Below are 21,558 nucleotides of genomic sequence, written 5' to 3' on the forward strand. Positions count from 1 at the left end.
GAGGTAACCTTGCCCAAGGTAATAAGGTTGGGCTGTGCACTAGTAGGATTTACATCTAGACAGTTTGGCTCCTGTAAAGCTCATCTTCTACTGTCATAGTACTGCCACTGGGTGTCAGCATACTAAAACCAAGAAAGAAAAAGGAACTGCATTTACTGAGGGCCTGCTAGGTGCAAAACACTTATGCATGCATTTTCTAATTTAATCTAAGAGGTGAAAAAACTTTTTAGGGAACAGAATATGCAGCATTTAGTTAGTAGAGTGACAGGTTTGTGTCAGAGGAGCTTTTGTCTATGGTTTTTATTTTAAGTGCAAAAAATGATAGCATTCAAATAGACTCAGAAGTTAAGAGAACCAGTCCCCAGATTCTTCATTAACAAAGCGCTTTTTCCAGCTATTCACACCTGCTCACACAATAAAACCATTATTAGAATGACTTCAGGGAAGAGACCATCAATGTGATTTTCTCCCTGTGCAAAAAATCACCCAGAGACATGCATTTGCTATAAAATTATCTAGATTTAATCGCTACCAACATCAGAACCATAGTACATTAAAGTACAAAACCTGTATGTACAATTACACATACAAAAAGTGTTCTTTGTGCGGAGCAATTTTCAGCAAATCTGACAAACAGCAAGAATCATTCCTATTTTGGGTTTGCAAGGAGAAATGGAAATTTCCAAGATAACCCCCTCCTCCCTCTGGCTCCAGTAACCCTCTGAACATCAATTTGCAAAGGCCTGAGGTAGAAAGGGAGGTATTAACAACACCCAGCACTCATCCCTCCCTTTTTATGGAAAGGAAGAATTTTTAGGAAATGTTTTCCACCATTTATTACACTGATGTTCCATCCATCTGCATCATTAGGTTCAGTAGTTACCATGACAATATGATGCCTACAGCAATCTAACTTGATAGCCAGATGCCAGAATGTGAAAAAATAGGACCAGCTAAGAAAGTGAGAAAAATATAATTAATCTGAACTGCACAGAAAATGTGCACAAAACCAGAATGAGGAAGAAAATTGCTGAAATGTCATTGAAGAGAGAATCATTGAAGGGCAGCAATGATTGAATTTCAGTATGAAAACTTGGCTAACTACAGCTGTAACTGAGACTGAAAAGGAAGTCAAAGTTAGTCTGGAATATTGCCCTGAGCCCCTGTTACAGAGACTGGTGGCATCATCACTGATTCTAGGCATGGGGATCTTGAGGCTCTCACGCCACCATCTCAAGTACTGTGGTCATGACACTCTGCTCACTTCCAGACTGCTATTGTTCTCAAATTTTCCATCTGATGCAATAAATTCCATCATTCTGAAGTTAAGCTTCAGCTATGTCGTGAGAGGTCCTATTCCCTCGCCTTCTGAATATCCAGTGGAGGCAGCAGACTAGTAAAACCCTCTTTAGGGCCTAAATATGAGAGAGGGGATGGGAGACTGAGAAAAAGAGAGCAACATAGAAACTGTGCTTTCAGGAGACAAGCCTGGAATGGGTGGTTGTTCTCAGCATGGCTGGGTTGGATAGCGGCGCTGAGCTAGGCGGTTTGGTCGATTCAGGCTGGTAGCTGGTAGCTGGAAAGAAAAGGAAACGCTGCACTAGAGAACAGTCCCCGGAGTGACTCTGCCCCAGGATGACTAGTTGGATTAAGCGAAAGCAAACTGAGCATCTGTCTAAAATGCTCCAGCTGCAGGTGATTTCCCAAGGTTAAGTTCTAATGATCAACCTTCACCTCTTAACTACGCTGAAAAGAAATTGACTTTATAAAGAAGGGAGCCCAAGGGATATATCAGGAGGGCTAAGCCTACCCCAAGTCACTGAGGAGCAGGAAGCTTGACTTCTCTCAAAGTTTGCAGTGATCCCCATACCCCAGGACATAGGAACTCTGTATTCCCACTACTGATACCAACACCAACTGTATCTCTTGCATCTCAAGACCTAGTTAAGATCAAGAGAAATGTTTACATCAGGCTTATCTATTGAGCATGTTCTAGGTGCAAAGCACTTCACATACATATCTGTGAAGTAGCTACTAATAACTCATGTTACAAATGAAGAAACTGAGGGTTACAAAGGTTAAGTCTCTGTCCAAAAACTTACATGCAGTAAGTGGTAAGCTGGGCTATCAATCCAGTCTCCTCACTGAAGCTCTGTGCTCACTCCTTCATCCCCCTCCCCTGAGGGCACCCTTACCTGAGGAATCTGAGATGGGTTGTAGAGCGGAACTGCTCCTTGCAAGGCGGGAGGAGGAGGCAGGACACCAGGTTTGGAGTAGAGCTCAGAAGAAACACTCTGTGATGGAAATAATAGAAAGTCCAGTCAGTGGCTACTTCCTATATGCCCAGGTCTTCCCTGAACATCAACTTTGGACAAGAGAAGTGCATGAAAAGGATTTCTTATAAAACTCAGGAAATCTCCACCAAACCAACATGGCTCAAGAGGGCACAATGAATACCTGGGCCTGGGGTGGCAAAGCAGAGGCTCGGGGCTGCCACACCTGAAGTAAGTGAGAAGGAAAAGCCACAATACATCAGATTGATACCATCATAAAAGGTAATACCAGCCTCTTTAGACATCCTAAAATACTACAAGAGTTCAAACCAGGCTTCAAGAAATAAAAATATGGGCTGGGGATTTAGCTCAGTAGTTCTGCCACCTGCCTCACAAGTGCAAGGTCCTGAATTTGATCCCCAGATCATAAATAAATAAAATAAAAATGCTTTCCTAGCCATAGGAATGAGATCCTACCTATGTGGACAACTTGTGAAGAATTTATCACAGTCCCAGTCAAGGGCACCAGAGAACCCCAGCTCCCACTGAGACAGGGAAAGAAGTGGACCTAAGGGAGCTGTGCAGGCTGAACTGTGTCCCTCTGGAACTTCATCTGGTGAAGATCCACCCCCGGTACATTGAAATGTGATTCTATTTGAAGGCCATATCCTTAAAGAGCTCAGGTGGGTGCCTGACCAGACATGAAAGCTGAACACAGATACACACAGAGGAAAACCCATGTGAAGACACAGGGAGAAGACAGCCAACCACAAGCCAAGAAGAGAGGCCTCAGATGAAACTTGTTCTTATACTTCTAGTCTTGAATTGTGAGAAAATAAATTTCTGTTGTTTAAGCTCTCTGGTCTGTGGGACTCTGTCATGGCAACCTGAGAAAACTAGAAACAGAAATTTTACCCATATTCCCCTTGAGGTAGCCACTCCCAGGGCAGCATCTCCAGGCCACAGTGAAAGGAAGCTCAGTCTTCACACACACACACACACACACACACACACACACACACGCACCTGAGGGAATTCTAGGCCCCAGTCTATGGGCTGCTCACCTCGAGCCCTGAGAATCCTCCAATCCCAGTACTCTCAGCTGTGCCCCCACTGGACAGGGATTCTGGGAGCTCATCGCCACCTACAAGGCAATGAGTCAGAACAGTTTTCTCTGCTCAGTGTTGAGCAGGGCCCACCCCTAGAAGGTACCACCCAGCCCTAGGACCAGCCAGAGGACATGAAGTTATGGCTACCTGTGTCCCTGGAGGAAGTGCTAGTACCTGGCAGGGATAGGGACTCAAGAGGCAGTGTCGGTGAGAGGCCAGGGCTGGTCTGGCAGGGAGGCGAAGCCTGCTTTGTAGAGGAAAGAAAAAAGGCAGCATAGGGGACACTGGTGGTTAACAACTTCATGCCCACCTCTGTGTATTCCTACACCCATAATGGTGGCCTCCACCCACAACTGTCCCTAGGGTTCTCCCCCTAAAACGCCATTTTCCTCCTGCCATTCCTCTGCTCAATAATCCAAATTAGCTCTGTTCCTAGCCTCTTCAGACCTTCAAAATCTGCCCTCACACACAGAACAAATTTATTTCTCACAATCTGCCAACATTAAGCTTCTGTTTCATTCAGGGTGGGGCAGAGCTGGCAGCCTAGCATTACTGGGTGCTGGGGAGATTTCCTCTGAAAGCCTGCAAGGGAGGGCACTCCTCTCCTCCCACAATGTTACCTCAGAGTCTGTACAGTCCGATAACGAGTCTTCTTCAGACAGGCTGTTGGAGGGCTTCAATCTAAACCAGCTGAACCAGCCAAATCCTGAGCTCTGCAGAGAAAGGGGAATTTGTATGGCCTGTAGGTTTGCTTCTCCCCACTGAATGTGAGATTAGCCTACCCCAGTAAGAGACGAGGAGAATGGAGGGAAGAAGACACAACCAAAGTGGAGACTCCCAATTCGGCTCCACCATTTAGGAAGGGGAAGGAAGGAAGGAAGGGGAAGGAAGAAAAGAACAAGGGCCTCCACCTTTGTGTTGTCTTTCAGGTCTCCTGACTTTTCTCTCTGCGAAACATTTGAGGACTGTTTTTTATCTGCTTCATCAGAGGACTCTTCCTCAACCTCCTGGACTGAGACACCAGAATTCTCAGAGAAACTTCGTGCTCTGGGAGCCTGTGGTACCTGGAATGTTAAAAAGAACTAACATTCACATAGCACTTGACAGATTACAAAGCACATGTTCCTTCCATCTGACCACTCAGTAAATCTGGGGGTACTCTTAGGGGATCGTATCTCAGTGAGGGAGAAGTAAGGCTTATCCATGAAAAATGACTTGCCAAAGGTTGCAGGCCAAAGCCAGTCCCAAACCCAGGCTTCAAGTTATCCATCCTCAGAAAGTTATGTTTGCTATGCTGCCTCTCCAGAAACAGTTTCCAGAACTGTTACAAGGCCTGGAGCAGGGGGTATGTAAGCTACTGCTGGAGATGAAGAGGCCCTGGAGAGACTGCCTGATCCCAAAAAACAGAAGGTAGCAACCAGTGAACCTAACTCATCTTAGAGCTTATTTCCTGACGGATTCATTCAAGAGCAACTGTGAGCAGTGCCCCCCACCCGAGGGGAGCCGAAAATCCCACATCTCTCATAGCAGCTTTCTTCTTGCTGTGGTACAATATGCATTGCACAAAGCTTACTGCTACAACCACTTTGAGGTGTGCGACTTGGCAGGGGAGAGTTACATATACTCAAAATATCGTAGTGCTGTCAGCACCTGTCACCTCCAGCACTTCTTCATTGTCCCAGACAGAAGCTCTGTGCTCATCAAACTCTAACTACCCACTTCCCCTGATCCTGCCCTGGTTACAGCCATTCTATTCTACTTCCTGTCCCTACCAGTTTCCTCCTCTAAGTATCTCACAGAAGTAGAATTGTACAACATGTTGCTGTTTTGTGTTATATTTACATTTTACACTCTCCATAAAGCTGAATTGGTACAAATGGCAAAAATACAGAAAAAGCTTTATTTTATTCTAATAGCATAATAATTATAAAATGCCAGACTCCGATCTAAGTACTTTCACATAGGGATTCACTTAATCCCTACAACAGATCTCTGAGACAGGGACCATTACTATCATCTCATTTGACTTACAGAACAACTAAGCACAGAAAGGTTAAAGCAATCTGTCTAAGGCCACATAGTTAGTACAGGGCAAAAAAGGCTCAAACCTTGACATTCTGGCTATCGTTCTAAGAATTTCTCCTACTTGAATAAGTCAAGATGTAGATAAGAGTTTATGCACTCAGATGGATCAGATATGAGCCAGTAAAAGGAAGGAGGGAGGGAGGGAGAAAGGGAGGAAGGCAGAAGGGAGGGAAGGGAAGGGGTGGTAAGGAGGACGGAGAGAGAAAGAGGAGACTTGTTTCTTTAGTACTCTCCCCACTGCACCCACTTCCTAGGCACAGGGATTCCTTTGCTCTTCCCTCATTAGCCAAAGTGCATCCACTTCAGGGCCACTGCTCTTGCAGTTCCCTCTGCCTTGAACAATCTTTCCCAGACAGCCACCTGGCTCTCCCCACTCTACGCTGAGCTCTGAGCAAAGCCTCCCCAGAGCACCTCCCTCGCTGACCCCTCTAAAGTAAAATCCCTCTGTGTAGAGTTGCTCGTTTCTAGTCGCCTCCACCCGATGAGCACATGAGGGCAGCTGTGTCTGGGTCACTGAGGCATCCCCAGTCCTGTCGCTGTGCCTGGTACACAGCAGGAGCCCAGCGAATCCCTGAGCAGGAATGCCAGCACTGTCACACAATGGGATTTTATCCTGTCAATGTTAAAAATCCTATTTATGAATGACATAGAACATTTTTATATCACAGTAAATTATAAATAGGAAATAAAGCTTACATGTTCTAACAATTTCAAAAGATGTATGTGTATACATGTATTTGTAAACATACATGTACAAGGGCTGATCAAAACATGACTGTGTCCAAATAAAATTTGTTATGGTAAAAGACATATAGCCATCTATCCCCCTCAAAATACCCCCTCTCACTTTGAACATGTTTATCCCATTATTCTTGCCAATTCCTGAAGCAGTTCTGGAAGTTCTTGCTCATGAGTGTCTTTATGAAGTATGATAAAAAAAATACAGTGACTGTTGCTGACGGTTATCTGATGACAAAGCAGGCTCATGAAAACATTACGGCACATCTTTGTCCACCATATTCATTAGATCTGGCACCATGAGATTTCTGGCTCTTCCTCAGGTCAAAATGACTATGAAAAAAATATTTTAAATCAACTCAGGACGTTGAAGTAGTGCAACAGTGCAACTGAAGACACAAAGAGGACTTCCAGAACTGCTTCAGAAAATGACAAGAATGATAGGATAAGTGTTTTCAGAGAGGGGAAGGATTTTGAGGAGGATTGAGGGCATGTGTCTTTTACTGTAATACTTTTTTATTTAAACATTCACTGTATGTTTTGATCACACCATATGTATATATGGAAAGAACCAAAATATTTGACTGTGGGACTATGAAGTTTGGTTCTTTATATGATACTTTATTTTTACATTTTCTATAACAATCGTACTACTTTTTTCTGTAGAACAAGAAAAGCAGTAAATCATAAAAAGTTTTAAAGACCTGGAGCTCTATCACTACTTGAAAAAGCCACGTGATGTAATTCCTCTAATCAGGCAAAGCTGAAGAACATCCTAAGTTTGGGATCAAAGCTGCCCACTGTTGAGGGAAGAGTTGCATTCAATCAACAGCAAGGTGGAATGATTAATTTGACACGGGCACCTCCAACACCGTTCAGCCTAACTGAGAGGAAAAGACAAGCAGCCACTGTTACAGCATCATGAATCTTTCTTTGACATAAAGCAAGGCAAGATTAAAATAAGGGAATAAATATCAAGAGTATTTGCTACTGGGCAGGGTAAGACAAGCATTTGGTGCAACAGGAGGTGCTGCAGAGGGATGGAGAGCCATGAAACCAAAACCAAACCAGCCCTGCTTCTCCCTCCTCCCCAGGTCAGAGGCAGGCAGGACTGAGTATAAGCACAAATACAGCCCCTTTCCCAACGCCCAGCATCTGGTATGGAAAGGCACAGGAAGAGACAAGGCCCAGTGTGGAAGACAGAGGAGTTTGCATGAGGCCAAGAAACCAGGGGCAGTTGAGAAACAGCAGGAGCATCATCAGAGTGGACATCCACATCCTTTATGCCTTGTCCTCTCACCTGAGTTTTGGGAATGACATTCTGACTATCATAATGCTGGGAGGTTTCTTGAGACACTGTGTTCTCTCCTGTGGCACCAAACAGAAACCAGGACAGTAAATCAGAATTTGTGCTTTTCCCACCATTCAGAAGTAGGTTACTGGGGACACAGCAGCTTTCCTAACCAAGCTGCAAAGCAGCTGGAGCTCAGAGCCCATCCCCACAAGAGGATCGCAGTCAATGACTGCATGGCACCTCTCCATCCCAGCCACCCTGGGACACGCTGGTCAACCCAAGTCTGTGCCCTCAACATCAAGGTCATTCCTGAGGAATCTGGGAAATCGGAGCAATGTGGATCTCGATCACAGGGATCCTCCACCTTCCCTCTGTGTGAGCCTCCAGCTTGCCAAGGACCTCACCTCAGAATATCTAAGAGCTAAGCCTCCTGCATGGTTCCCACATTGCTCCCCTACATTCAGTTCATGCCGACTAAGGTCTGATGGGCCTGAAGAAATGTAGGAGCAGGACAGAAACATGATCCCTGCCACAGTCCCTGACTATAAGCTCTTAGGCGCAAGACCCCCTCAGAAGGAAGACCTGGCCTGTGCTGCAGTGCAGATGAGGCAGAGGTCACATTCTCTCCGCATCTCCACGGTGCCTACTGTGCAGTCCAGGGAGAGGGTACCAGTGGCCCCGTTTGTCCTGCTCCTTAGAGTGTTTGCAAAGCACTGGTGCAGATGCTGACAAGGAGGAGGCCCTCCGGGAAGAGCAAATCCACCATCCACATCTTCACCAGCCTCAGCCCAGCCTCCCAGTGGCCGGGGCACCTCCCCACGCTCCTCCCTGCCAAGACACACTGCCAAGATGCCCAGTGTGCTGGCAGGTCTTACCAGGGCCAGGGTGTGTCGGCAGTGTCTCCTCCCAGGCCCCTCTTCCGTGAGGCCCCATCACTGCCACACTGCCCTGGCCATCACCAGTCCCTGGAGGGCAGGTCTCAGGGACCAAGTAAGGAGGCACTGCTGCCCCAGTGTGGCCGGTACCTCCATCCACTGGGTAGGGGCCCAGCTGCAGGGTAAGGGGGCCAGGCTGGGTTAGGCCTGTCTGCTCCAGAGTTGGCCATGGGGCTGAATGGGACCCAGAGACCTGATGTCCCCAAAAATCCTGGTAGAAAGTGTCTGAGGACAAAGGGCAAAGAGGAAGAAGTGAGACCTGAAATGGCACCAGACTAAAGGCAATAGAAACATTCCTGCTCTTGTCCTCTGAGGAAAGCAGTCATGAGAGCTGGCTGCTTCAGGTAGCTTTCATTAACATGAGGACAGGCAAAGTTCAACTCCCAGTAGGACAGAGACAGAGAGAGAGAGACAGAGAGAGGAAGGAGGAAGAGGAGGAGAGAAGGAACTGGGGGAGAAGAGGAAGAAGAGAGGGACGAAGGAAAGAAGGGAGGGGGGGAGGGAAGGAAGGAAGGAAGGAAGGAAGGAAGGAAGGAAGGAAGGAAGGAAAGAAGGAAGGAAGGAAGGAAGGAAGGAAGGAAGGAAGGAAGGAAGGCAGGCAGACAGAATGACCGGAACACCTCTCACTGCGGTTTACAGAATTATTTCCCTCACTTCTAGTATGATCTCTGAGCCACTTAGGCTGATGGTTAGGAAGGTAAAAATTACCATCCCATCTCCTGTCTAACTCTACACTTTTTAATTTTGAAGTTCTTTCCTTTTTTTTTGTTACCAGGGATTGAACTCGGGACCTTGCGCTTGTGAGGCAGGCAGCAGTGCCACTGAGCTGAATCCCCGGCCCTCTTTCTCCTTTAAGAAGTTCTTTATAGAGTTGAATATTTGAAATATAGCTTTCAGTTTAAAAATGGAAATGGAGCTTTTGCAAATAGGAAGGGGAACAAGAAAAGGAACAGAGAAGGATGGGAGGGGAAGAGGACGAAGAAAGAATTAATATGTGCTATGTACGGGTACCAACTCCCCACAATAAACACCATCACCATGTACTGCAAACATGTCCTATAAAAAACAAATCTTTAAAAACCCAAATCAGACCTTAGAAATGATGACTTCCCTTTAAAAGAAACAGAGGGCATTTGCACTGGAAAGGATCTTGCTGATAAGATAAACTAAGGTCCCAAGACTGGTGTGGGCAGTCAGCCCCCTGCTCCATCAAGCAGCAGCGGACAGGGCCACCAGGAAGCGGCCATCCAGAGATGCCCAGCCTGGCTGTCATCACAGTGCAACACCACAGTCCCTGCTCTAGGACAGCACAGCTAGGAGCAGAAACCAAGGTCCCCCTCCCTCCCCTCCCTTTGCTCATCCCTGAAGGAAGTGCAGAAGGCTGGGAATGGCTGACAGGGAAGAGATGAGAGCCCCAGCCAAACCCATCCCAGAGATAACTTGGGGACATAAGGCCTGCTGACCGGCCACCCAGAGGTGTCCCCGGGGAGGAGCAGGGATCCTGTGAAAACACACTGAGACATATTTATTTCATAGTCATTTGGCAACTGATCACTCAAAACTCTTCAGAGCTCCCAGTGACTCCAACACTACCATACTAGACATGTAATCTATAATCTCTAGCCTAAGAAACCTATCCAGCTAGGAACAGGTACTAGACAGATGAAACGGTTAGCTAACAATGCAGTGCAACATGTAAAATGTTCAGGTGTCTAACACCTGGACTGTGAAGCAGACTCTCCTGCTGGAGGATTTAGAAGCATCCTGGGCATGTGAGCAGGAGCTAGGGAAGGAGGTCCCTGGGCCCATGGGTCAGGTGTCCAAGAGGAAGGCAGGGTGGGTGTTTCCTAAATTAGTTTACCTCTTTTAGTTCAATCTTGAGTGTCAGTCCGCCATTTTGCATACCTGTTGTTCCTTTGGCTCCGGAAAGATCTAAGCGAGCAGAATGAGGATCCCCGATGTCTGCCGTTGCCTTTTGCTATTCAAAGCAAAGTAAAGGCCTTTGAAGCAACACAGAGAAAAACAGGACTGGGAATGGGATGGTTGAAACGTTGAGCCAATGAGAAACTTCCAGTGGAAGTGACAAGGAGAGGGAACCTCAGCGGAATGCTCAGGACTGGGGTCACATGCAAGGGACACTCATTCCCAGGTCTCCTCACTCTGCTGACGGCCGGGAGACACAGCCCCAGGGTCCTGCATCCTCCCACAGAGTGAGCGGCAAATGGAAGGGACTCAACTGGCCTCGGAGCCTGCAGCAGGCAGAGGGAGAAAAGGTCATGTATGCTTTCAAAAACCTACTTTGTCCTTTCTTCAGAATGGAAGAAAGAAAATGGGGGAGGCCCTGCTCCAATTACTGTTCTGATTATGGCCAGCAGCTTTTGCAATTGTCAGAACAAAAAAGAAAGGCCCGGAAGTCTTTTAAGCAATTGCCCTACATTACATGAAAGTGATACAGGTCCACTGTGATCCATTGTTCCTAAGAGAGATAGGGAACTTTGATGGTCAGAAAGCAGATTCTCCGGGACAGCAGAGAAGGGTGCACCAGCGCTTCCAAAGAACAAGCCCCGCCCCATGTCACGTGCAAACACAGGGAAAGGTTTACACAGCAGAGAGGCGGCTCAGAGGGACGCTCGGAGTCCCGCCCTTCCCAGGACACAGCCTGTGTGTCGGGGTGACAGGAGACCTCACGGTGACGTGAGGGGGCTAGACTTGCTGTGCCTATTTTATCCCTAGGGCAGTGAGAGAAACGCAGGCCCACCCCACAGACTTCAGTTCTGCCCTGCTCACCTCAAGCTCCTGGTGCAGCCTCCGCACTTGTACTAGCCAGTCCGGCTCCAGGTCCCTGTCCCCAGGGCGCCTTTCTAAAACCAGAGGATCTGACAGCTTCAGTCTCTCTGCAAGCTACGCCAGGTTTCCAAACAAGTCAGGAGCATGAAGTCAGAGAGAGGCAAGAAGAGAGTAACAGGAGATGTGGAAAGAAATGGCGGAAGGGGGAATTACAGGAAGGGAGAAGGAGAAAGATTAAATTACAAAAGTATTTAAGAAATAGCAAATTCAGCAGCTAGCCTCCCAAAATTGTGATATAAAGAAATAATTCATTATGGTGTTAAATACTAAACAAAACATGAGGAGAAATGGAGACTCAGCTTTATTCCTGTGCAAAGTCATCAACGTAAGAAGGCTTCTCAAACTTAGGTCTACTTAGGTATCACCCTGGACCTTAAAAATGCTAATTCTGGGCTGGGGATTTAGCTCAGTGGCACCAAGCTTGTCTTCCAAGCACAAGGTCCTGAGTTCGATTCCATATCAAAAAACTGTTAATTCTGATTCAGTTGGTCTGGGTGGGGCCTGAAATCTGCATTTCTAACATTTTCCCAGGTGAGGCTGATGCTACTTTGTATTTCAATCCTTTATTCCAGTATTATGTCCCCAAACCATTCATCCTGGGGCCCTGAGCTCCTTAGAACCATCAGCCTGTTGGCAGAAATTTCAGAGTGTGGGAGCTCAGCACCACAAATTTTATTGGTCACAGAACTCAACACTAGGGCCTCATCTAAAGCAAAACAAAAATGTAAGGGTAGGCTGCCTTCTGACTCCCTGGCTAATGGATTTTTCTTCAATTAATTGGAATAACTATTTGCCTGATTGTTGTTTTCTTCCCCAGGAACTAAGGGATGATATGTTTTTGTTCTCTTTTTTAAATGTATCCCACATGTGATAAAATATTCCATGCATTTAAAAGCATTTTAATAAGGATCATTTCCTGTTTTAATCACTAAAATATGTTTTTTGAGCCCGGCTCTTGTAATTAGAACAGCTCAGTGTAGCACACAGTTTTACTGTACCAGAAAAGCAGATGCAAGAATGAATTTCCTGAGCAGCGCACGCCTGGCTTCCAGCCCCTCAATCCCACCGCCCCCACCCAGCACATCGGTCTTTTGTGCTCGTTGGACTTCTGCTTATCACATCGGGGCATGCATACGTGGTCAAAGACAGCTGTGGCCTCCAATTTTACAGGATGTTCAAAGAAGATGAAATGTGGAGTCTAAGCTGTTCTACAATGGCTTTCTCTGAGCACTGAAGATAAAACACCTGCAGAAAAGCCTTTGAGATGCTCACCTTGATGAGCTCCACTAATAGCACAGGGTGACTGCTCTCTCCCTGGCTCAGGACAGCTGCGCCAATGGCCTCGCAGTAATGCAAGGCCTGGGATGCCAGGCCACAATCCACCAGACGGGAAGCGTAAAGGAGTTTATACACCTGTGAAGCGGAACGGGGCCCGTGACAAGTCCATCCAGGCAGGGATAGGAAGAGAGAGAAGAAATGTAGATAAGGTCTCTTGGAAGTCAGCTGACTGCCAGCTTCTGCTAACTCTGGCATCCAAATATCAAGGGCCCTGTGCCATTTGGGACATTTTCTCTATGCATAGGCGCAACTCCAAATCCAGTCTGCAGTTCCTGCCTTACAGAGAAAAGGGGGGGCTCACTTCAGCTTACTGTATCCTCCCAGGCCCTGGTCATCACGGAAAGGCACTGGAATGCTTCTTACCAGCAGCCCGCATCCCCAGAGAGCCTGATGGACATGGAGCACAGCACTAGGGCACATACGAAAAAGCAAAAGAAGACCTGGTACAAAGGGTTTATGGCCCAGCAGAGAATCCAGACAAATGTAGAGAAACAGGTAAGCACTCATGGAGGCAGGGCTGACATGGTGAGATCAGCACAAGGGCTGTGATGCCAGACAGACCCAACCAAATCCAAGTGCCATGCAAGTTGCGGAACATTGGGTGACTTCCCTCCCCTCTCTGTGCCTCAGTTCCCTCACTGCAGCGTGGGAATGATAATACCACCTCCCTACTGGTTGTTGTAGAGATTAAATGAGATAATCCACATAAAGCACATAGAGCAAATGTTACATGAGAGAAGTGAGCGGAGAGTATGCAACCCCTCTGAGCCTGTTTCCTCTTTTATAAAAGGGGCACGGGGTGGATAATCATGCCTGCTCGTTGGAATTAAAACTAATACACAAGAAGCACCATGCACAACACCAGCATGGAGAGCACAGTCAGTACTGTGGGCCCAGAGCAGTGTCAAGATAACTGAGAGGTGGGGAGAATAAAGAAGGAAAAGGAGGTGGAAATGGACGTAGAGAAGCCACAAGACGGGGCTGACTTGCTGGAAAAGACAGCTTTGGTAAAACTTGATGATATCAAGCAGGTCATCTCTTTATAACACGGTAATTCATCTCCAAGGACACTAACCAGAGTTGAGAAGAGAGGACAGACAGCTTGGATGCTACGTACAAAATGAACCTTGAAAGGCAAGAAGAGAAGCAGAGGGCCTCAGTCAGCAGGGAGGAGGTAGGAGTCCCTGACCCCCAGGCAGGTCAGCTGTGGAAAGGACGGCAGAGGGTGGTGCTATTGGCCGGAAGTACGAGGGGACTGAGGACAGCAAGTGCGATCTTCCCATGGCAGGACTGAGGCGGGAGCCTCCAGCAGAGAGGCCTCTGCAAGTTTTTGCTTTCATATAGTAAAATCTAAACGTTTAAGGGACATAAAAAGAAACCCTAAAACCTTCCCACTCTCACATGAATGAGGAAAAATGCAGTAGATGACTTAGCCCCAGGTACCTCGTGCCAGAAAGCAAAGCTGAAAACCAAGCAGTGCACAGCCGGCTGGTGCAGCTAAGCAGACGGCCTTGTCTGGGCTCTGTTACCTGGAAAGAAGGAATGAAAGATCTGGGGCGGCCCAGCATCTGGCAGTACTCGAAGATTTCCGTCCTCTGGATAGCCTCGGTGGTTGCGAATTTCAAGAACTCTTGACTACAATAGCGAATAAGAACATAAGGGATTAAGGTGGGGTAGGATGGGTTGAGGAGATAGACCAATGCCAGGGGCTCCATCCTAGGCTGATCCTGCAGCTCCAAGACAGAAAAGACTCCAGCCCCAGCATGGATGCGCTCTTCTCCCTCCACCATCTTGGCCTGGGTCAGGAATAACAGAGCTCTGTACCAGGATCCCTTGCCAGAAGGTAGAACTGCAGGTCCTCCCCTGAGATGTTCTGAGAGTTGCCCTCCCAGCCCTAAAGCCTGGTGTGTCCCAGGCCACTGTGGCCTGAGCACACTAGCCTGGAAGAGGGGCCATATGGCCCTCGGGGGCCTGGAGGAGAGAAGACCAGGTGGAGAATGGCAGCTGAGCCAGAGAGCAAGCGGCAGGACTTGGGGTGTGTGTTCATTCAGCCAGTGAGGAAGGGGGCTGGGTAAATATGACTGGGGCCTTGAGTCCCACGTGCCCCAAGTCTCTCCCCTCAACACCTTGCCGTGGTGTCCAAAATCAGTCACCAGATTATTCCTGGGAGATAGGACAGGATCTCCCGAAATGTCCTCATAGGTCCCGAACATAAGAGGGGAGACAGAATCCCTAACACCCTTGTTGTCCATGTGGCCCAGGTGGGCTCTGCTGATAAGCTAACTACATACGTGCTGTCCGGACTGGGGAGCGAACAGGCTGGGAGACAGGTGCGGGGCCTCAGGGCCAGGTGGCTGGGGCAGAGTTACATGCATGGGCTCTAAGACCTGACTGCCTGACTCCCAGTCAGGGGGCACATGAGCTGCACTACCTCAGACCAGCTTCTTAACCTCTCTGTGCCCTGGGTTCCCTCCTTCAGACGTGAGGGTTAAAAATATACCTTCTTCATTGGGTAAATCTGTAAGGAAGGAAATCGTGCAAAGAAAGTGGCCGGCACCACATAAAACACTCATAAATCTTAAGCATCACGGGGAAGGGGACAGACAGATCCAGAACAGAGAGTACCGTGAGGAGGCTGCTTGTCTGTTCATCTGTTATCCACTCATTCTCCCTTATGAAAGCCTGATGTCATGGCCCACAGGGAATAAGCAACCATGCAGGCTCTGAGGAGCTTGGACCCAGTCACTGTGGAGGGACGAAACGCAAACTTCCACTTTCCACTTTGCCCAGATGGACTCCCAGAACTGGCCCAGGGCTGCCTAACAAAACTGTTTTGTTTTGGGGGGTTTTTGTTTGTTTGGTGGGTTGGATTGGGGTTTTTTTGTTTTTAGTTTTTTTGGAGACATCTGGTTGTGGAGCCAGGGTGCCACCCAGTGGCCAGAAGGGCACAATACAACCCAAAGGCACCGGCTGGCAACTTCCCTCGGAGCAGGACCTGAGTCCTGAGGCCCCCATGCAGCACCCACTCATCATCTTGCCCAGAGCAGCACAGGAACACAATCTAGAGGGAACCAGCCGTAGGTGGAGTTTACAGAAAATGAAAAATGGCTCCACGAGCACAGCAAGGGCTAAAAGAATTCCATGGGAAACATCCTTGCCATTTCCTCCCCGCAGGAGGTCACGTACCTGTGGCTACTGCCCAGCAGGGCCAGAAGGTCTGTCTTCACAGTGTAGTGGCCAAAGGGCACATGAGCCATGAGATAGCAGAAGTGAGCTGCCTCCACAAACCCCTTCCCAGCTGCAGGAGGAGCAGAACAAGACCGGGTCACGGCACACACCCACGGGCGGCCCACCGTCTGGGTGGGATAGAGAGAGATGAAAGAATGGACTCGGTAGGCAGAGGGAAGAAGCCTTCTGAGACTACAGCAATGAACCTCTCACACCGTGAGTCACGGATCCCCCAACCTGACCCCTCCCCACCAGCACTTTCCACCCCGGATGTTACATTTCAATTCTCTCCAACCAGAACAAGGCACTGTTCACATTCCCCCGATGGATTTTTCATTCGGCATTTTCTAAACATTTCAGCCTTTCCTCCAAGGGAGAATGGACTGGAGATGCCCACATCTGAGCAAAGAAGTGGAGTGTGGAGAGTAACGACTCCTAAACTAGGCTTCCGGGGCCCAAGTGCAACTCCTGCTAACATCGAGTAACAGAAGGCTTTTCCCAGAGCTCATAAAAATCCCATTAATTACCAAATTGTTCTTAATGTTTAAGAGTTCTCCTGTACATTTTCCACTGCCTCAAAGTTAATGCAAGTAGGTAAAATACCTAACACAGAGTCTGACACCCAGGAAGGGCTCGGCAAATATCGGTTCCCTTTTGTCGAGGCTGCTGACAGCCTTCCACAGAGCTCTCTCAAGCTTAACAGAGCAGTGCTCCCCAAAGGTCCACAAGGGTCACCGCGATTTCTAGACCTTCTGCCCCTTGACCAAACTCGAGTTGCACTGGTCTGGAACATTCCATAGTCTATAGGTGCTTGTGCGGCCATGCTCACAGAGATAATAGACGTAGACTGCAAAATTGCTGGGGTAGCTCAGGCAAGAACAGAATTTCCTGTCTGACTGAGCTGGATCACTGGAGTATTAATGGCCACAGGAGGCGAGGAGTCTCCAGTGTTAACTCCATGTGAACAGAGTGTCACCTGGGGGAGAAAATCAACGGCTGGGAAGTGGCTCTGAAGCACAGAACACCAGCTCTTGGGTCTGGCCTGCACTGGCTTGCAGTGGAAACTCTAGGAGACAAACGCAAGCAGGACACTCCTTTCCCTGGAACTTCTTATCCCAAAACATGGAGGCTCCTGGGTCCTGGAGAGACCTGGGTATAGACTCCGCCCCTAGCCAGACTCTAACAATCTAAGGACAGGTGTGTAAACCTGGCCTGGAGCGGCCCTAGAGAAGGGGGCGGGCAGTGCCAGTTTCTGCTTACCCAGAGTATCCCCCATGGTGACAATCGCACGCTGATGCAGTTCTGGGTCCCCAGACTGATTTGACAGAATCACGGCCAAGTGGGGCCTCCAGTCTCCCCACTGCTTGTCCCCACAGCACTAAAAAATATCAGGAAAATAATGAAGGTTCACAGGATTGTTTAGTACTGCCCAGAATGGAGGTAAAGAAGGCTGTTGTCTATCTTTCTGGTTTGGAGGAGTTTGGGAAATATCCATTATACTGCCTGCAATGCTGCCATTTGCTGACTTAGAATTCTCTTCAAGAAAAACCTCCTAGAAAGATAAAAGGCAGGCAGATACATACAGATATGAATATACATACATACATACATACATACATAAGGAAATTGGAGATAGGTGAAACAACCTTATTAATTATTCACTAATTTTAAATTTCTTCCCAGTGCCTCTGCCCCAAATAGCTGGAGCCAAGCCCCCAACGTCAGCCCACCCACCCCCGCCCCCGCCCGCCAAGAAAACCTTGGATATTTCAGTGGGAGAAGGAAGATCAAACATCCTTATCTCATAAGCACAGGAGACAGGATTAGCTCATCACAGAAGTCAGGGTAAGGCCAGGCTGCTTAATGTCTTGCCAAATGTCTACTGTTTTCTGGTCTTACGAAGTCCCTTTACATAAGTAACATCCTATTGCTTAACCTTCATAACAGTCCTATGAAGCCTAACTCCTATCACTACTTAGGAAGGAGAAAATCAAGCCTAACAGCCCGCCAGGACTCAAGCCCCAGTTCATTTTTCTCCCGCCCTGTTCTTCTGGAGGACAACACAGAGGCAGGAGAGCCCACCAGGGGGCAGCAGAGAGTCAGCAGAGAAGTGGAAAGGCGAAGAAGCCCCATATAAACGGTGCTCTCCCTGTGGGCTTCCTGGAATGCAGCACTTCCTCTAAGTGAAGGAGAATCTCAGGGAGGAAACTGTCAGTTTACAAACAACATAATGTCATAGAAACAACACAGGGTCTGGATTTGACTCAAGTCATGCCTCACAGTAGCCGTGTTACCTTGAACAAGGTTTTTAATGACTTTGAACCTTTGTTTCCTCATCTCTAAAATGGAGATCATGATTTCTACATAACAGGATTGCTGGTGACAGCAAAGTAAGATAGTTTGTAAAGCACCTAGCATAATGCTTCACATCTGGTTTGTCTTTTATAAATTCTATAGTAGGTACACACACACATACACACACACACACACACACACACACACAAGACTAGAAGCATAGCAAAGGAGAGAAGTAATTTTCAAGCCTGTCTAACTCTAATTTGTTGCATAGATGGGTAGACTAGGAGGCTGACAATAATAACTAATGTCTGGAGGTCCAAACTATTCACAATTATTTGGTGTTTGTAAATATCTCAATGAATAAAAGATGCTCTTTCCAATCTCATGTTATATTTAATCCTTGTTTAACTTGGAAAATGCAGTATAAATAAAGGAGGAGGAGAAGGAGGAGGAGGAGGAAGAAGAAGCACAAGAAGAGTCATGGCAGTAATGGAAGCTCTTGTGTATCACCATGGCTTAGACCATGAACTCTACCCTGTGCTAAGCATTTCTCCTGCCGACAGTCGCATGTGCTAGGCACTACTCTTACCCGCATTTTAACACATAAGCCAAGCTGCTTCTGCGGGATCTAAAAAAACCGACAACAACAAAAAAGGAAATTCCTTTTTTAAAAAAAGAACTTGTTAGTATTTCTATCTCTGTTCTACTCTAGGTGACTTGAAAAAAAAATCACCATACATCAGATCTATGGGGAAAGAGAGAGAGCAAGGACACATTTATGAACTAAGGTCAGTGGGCTAAGCATGGTGACTGGTAGGTCTAGATAGTCTCTCTCTTTAATTTTCACAATAACTCTATTGGTCATGCACTAAAATCTCCACAAATAAGAAAACTTGAGGTTCTGTGAGATGAAATAAGAAAGTCAAGTTTGCACAAAGCAAGAGCAAAGTCAAGGTTAAATCTGCGATGAAACCCGCACCTCTGAGTCCAGTGGCCATGCTTTCCCCACCACAGCCCTCCTCACGTGGAACTGAAGTCTGGCCTTTCATCGGAAGTTAGCATCTGGAAAACTGCCTCACCCTCACATCAAACACTTGGTACAGCACTTCTAGCTCCTCTGTTTTCTCACCTAAAAGTATGGAAATTGGCCAACTCTTCCACTGCAGTGAAACCCAGTGGGCCATACGTGGATTATATCACTTTATACATTTTCTACTGTATAACATGACATGATTTCACTGCAGAACACAGATCTTTCAGCTGAATTCTGAGGCACGCTCTATGTTTTAACATAGCCTATTGGCCAGGCATGGTGACACAAGCCTGTAATCCCAGCACTTGGGAGGCCCAGGCAGGAGGATCACCACAAGTTCAAGGCCAGCCTGAATAACATAGTGAGACCCTGTCTCAATCCCCCCCCCAAAATAAAATAAAATAACCTATTGCTTTAATGATGAGGGCTAAATATCATCATTTCTCTTTTCTTTTCTTAGAATTATCCACAAGCAATAAGAAGGACAAAAAAAGCAAAAGTGTTAAGTCTGTCTTCTTTAAAACTAGCTGTCAGCAAAAATCCAAACTTTAAAACTCAAAAAAAAAGGCTGCCAAGCCAGGGGTTTAGCTCAGTGGTTCTGCCAAAAAGTAATAGAGGTTGAACAAAGGTACATTCAAGAGGAAACAGGGGGATAGTGAAACAATTGCTTTTATGAAGCAGGAGCACAAACAAGTTAAATGAACTCAAGAAAGATGATGGACAACAGGAGGAAACAAATGTGACCTGTACCACTCAGGAAGGAAATAGGGGGGGAATCAAAGAAATAAAGGCAAAAATAGAAAGAACACAAAAGGAGGAGACATAGTGAAAACACAGTCAGTGGTATAGAGGATAAAAATAAGAGGAAGGAAGGGAAGGAGGAAGGAAAGAAATTCACATGTGCATGTATAATTTATACATATGAATTCCTGAAAACAAAACCAAAATAATGGAATAAGACAAATATTCAAAAACATTTTCCTGAACTCTGTGAGATGAATGCACATATTTAAAAGTCATGCTATATCCCAAGAAGAAACTGACACAGTTAACACCAACATATACCTTAATAAGGTTATTGGACTTCAAAGATAAGGAAGAAATACTTCAGAGCAAAAAGATCATGTTCGCTATGATGGGAAAATTCTCAAGCAGGTCTCAGCCTTCTCCTCATCCACATCCAACTCCAGTAAAGTCTGACTTGTCTGGCTCTGAAGGACCGACACTTACCGGGGTAGTTCTGCTCCCAGGAAAAAAGCGGCGCCCCACTGTGGGAAGCCGGGAGAAAGCAGCCATTGCTGTTGTGTTGTGTAAGCCCAAGGTCTTTAGAGTCAGACAGACCTGGGCCAATTATGACTTGACTCCTCCCTAACTCCATGATCTTGAGCCATTTTGCAACTTTCCATCTCAGTTTCCACATCTGTGAAACAGGGATAATAACTCCTACCTTCATGTACTAACTGAAATAATATGAAACAGAGCACTTCGCACACGGTAGGTAATTAAGAAACTATTGTCATTCATGCTTCACCTTGAAAGCCATCCTTGCGTGCCTGAGACCCCCACATCCACCCACACCCAACCCTTCCTTCAGATGATGGGGTGTGGAAGGAATCCTGTCCTAGAGGGTACCGTGGCTGCTTGTGGAATTCTCCCCGACATGAGCTGGAAGATGGTCTGCAGGGGGTCGTTGAGAGCCAGGGTACTGGTGAAGCTGCAGAGAGAAAGGACATTCGGTGGGGACCAAGCCAGAGGTCTCAGCCCACTGCCAACACATAGGCCTCGCACATTTCCATTTGATGCCAGTGGCTTCTTTTGGAACATAAACATCTCTCTGCCCTCTGCTGTGCCTTTATGTCCTCCTTTTTGGGGAGATCAGCAGCACCTTCATTCCATCACAAGCCAATTGTTTGGAGATATTTTCTGCATGTTGGCCCTGATGCCCTCTTAAGGCCTTCTTCCATCAACAAAATACTCCACGCATGTCTCAAAGGGCCCTGGAGAGCAGCGGCCGCTCACCTACAGCCCTTCTCTGGGGCTCTTCCTCCCCTGCAGCCCTCCTCCACACCAAGCCTGGAGCTGTCAGTGTCATTCCCTGCTCGTCCCAAGCCTTGGTCTGTAGAGCGTTCACTCACAAGCACTAAATGGCCATTTTCAATAACCAAGAAGGCGGAGAAAAGGGACCAGAGATGATACTGCTGATGACAAACCCTGGGATATGCTTAACAAGGATATAATAAGCTCTACAGCTGATCTGAGATTTAAGCATACTCAGTAAGAGATATTTTTCACAATTCACTGGGCCCCATCAAAAATCAATGGCCCAAGGCAAAAATCTGTAGCAGAGATGTATGCTGCATCCTGGGGTTGAGGGATGTTC

General features: G+C 47.1%; 1 protein-coding gene across 11 annotated transcripts in view; it reads right to left on the minus strand.

The window, feature by feature from the left end:
• Positions 1–499: 499 nt before the first annotated feature.
• Sec16b (SEC16 homolog B, endoplasmic reticulum export factor) overlaps positions 500–21,558 on the minus strand; it is a 75,328-nt gene continuing 54,269 nt past the window's right edge. For 8 of the 11 annotated variants that reach the window (XM_087194367.1, XM_021265378.2, XM_087194365.1 and 5 more), the window contains 15 exons: positions 20,811–20,892; positions 17,108–17,225; positions 15,806–15,917; positions 14,149–14,254; positions 12,554–12,694; positions 11,222–11,335; positions 10,340–10,412; positions 8,375–8,659; positions 7,506–7,573; positions 4,294–4,446; positions 4,003–4,095; positions 3,557–3,629; positions 3,338–3,417; positions 2,196–2,294; positions 500–1,576 (listed from right to left, as the gene is read on the minus strand). In XM_087194367.1, the coding sequence (XP_087050493.1) occupies positions 1,508–1,576; positions 2,196–2,294; positions 3,338–3,417; positions 3,557–3,629; positions 4,003–4,095; positions 4,294–4,446; positions 7,506–7,573; positions 8,375–8,659; positions 10,340–10,412; positions 11,222–11,335; positions 12,554–12,694; positions 14,149–14,254; positions 15,806–15,917; positions 17,108–17,225; positions 20,811–20,892 (1,666 nt within the window). In that variant the 3' untranslated portion in view covers positions 500–1,507. The remainder of the gene's footprint in view (positions 1,577–2,195; positions 2,295–3,337; positions 3,418–3,556; positions 3,630–4,002; positions 4,096–4,293; positions 4,447–7,505; positions 7,574–8,374; positions 8,660–10,339; positions 10,413–11,221; positions 11,336–12,553; positions 12,695–14,148; positions 14,255–15,805; positions 15,918–17,107; positions 17,226–20,810; positions 20,893–21,558) is intronic. The other 3 variants (XM_021265380.2, XM_087194369.1, XM_013075367.3) reach the window with 3 other exon arrangements.

Source organism: Heterocephalus glaber, unplaced genomic scaffold (genome assembly GCF_053883595.1).
Source record: "Heterocephalus glaber isolate CG9 unplaced genomic scaffold, H.glaber_assembly_v1.0 deba00001600, whole genome shotgun sequence".
In the NCBI taxonomy this organism is placed as follows: domain Eukaryota; kingdom Metazoa; phylum Chordata; class Mammalia; order Rodentia; family Bathyergidae; genus Heterocephalus; species Heterocephalus glaber.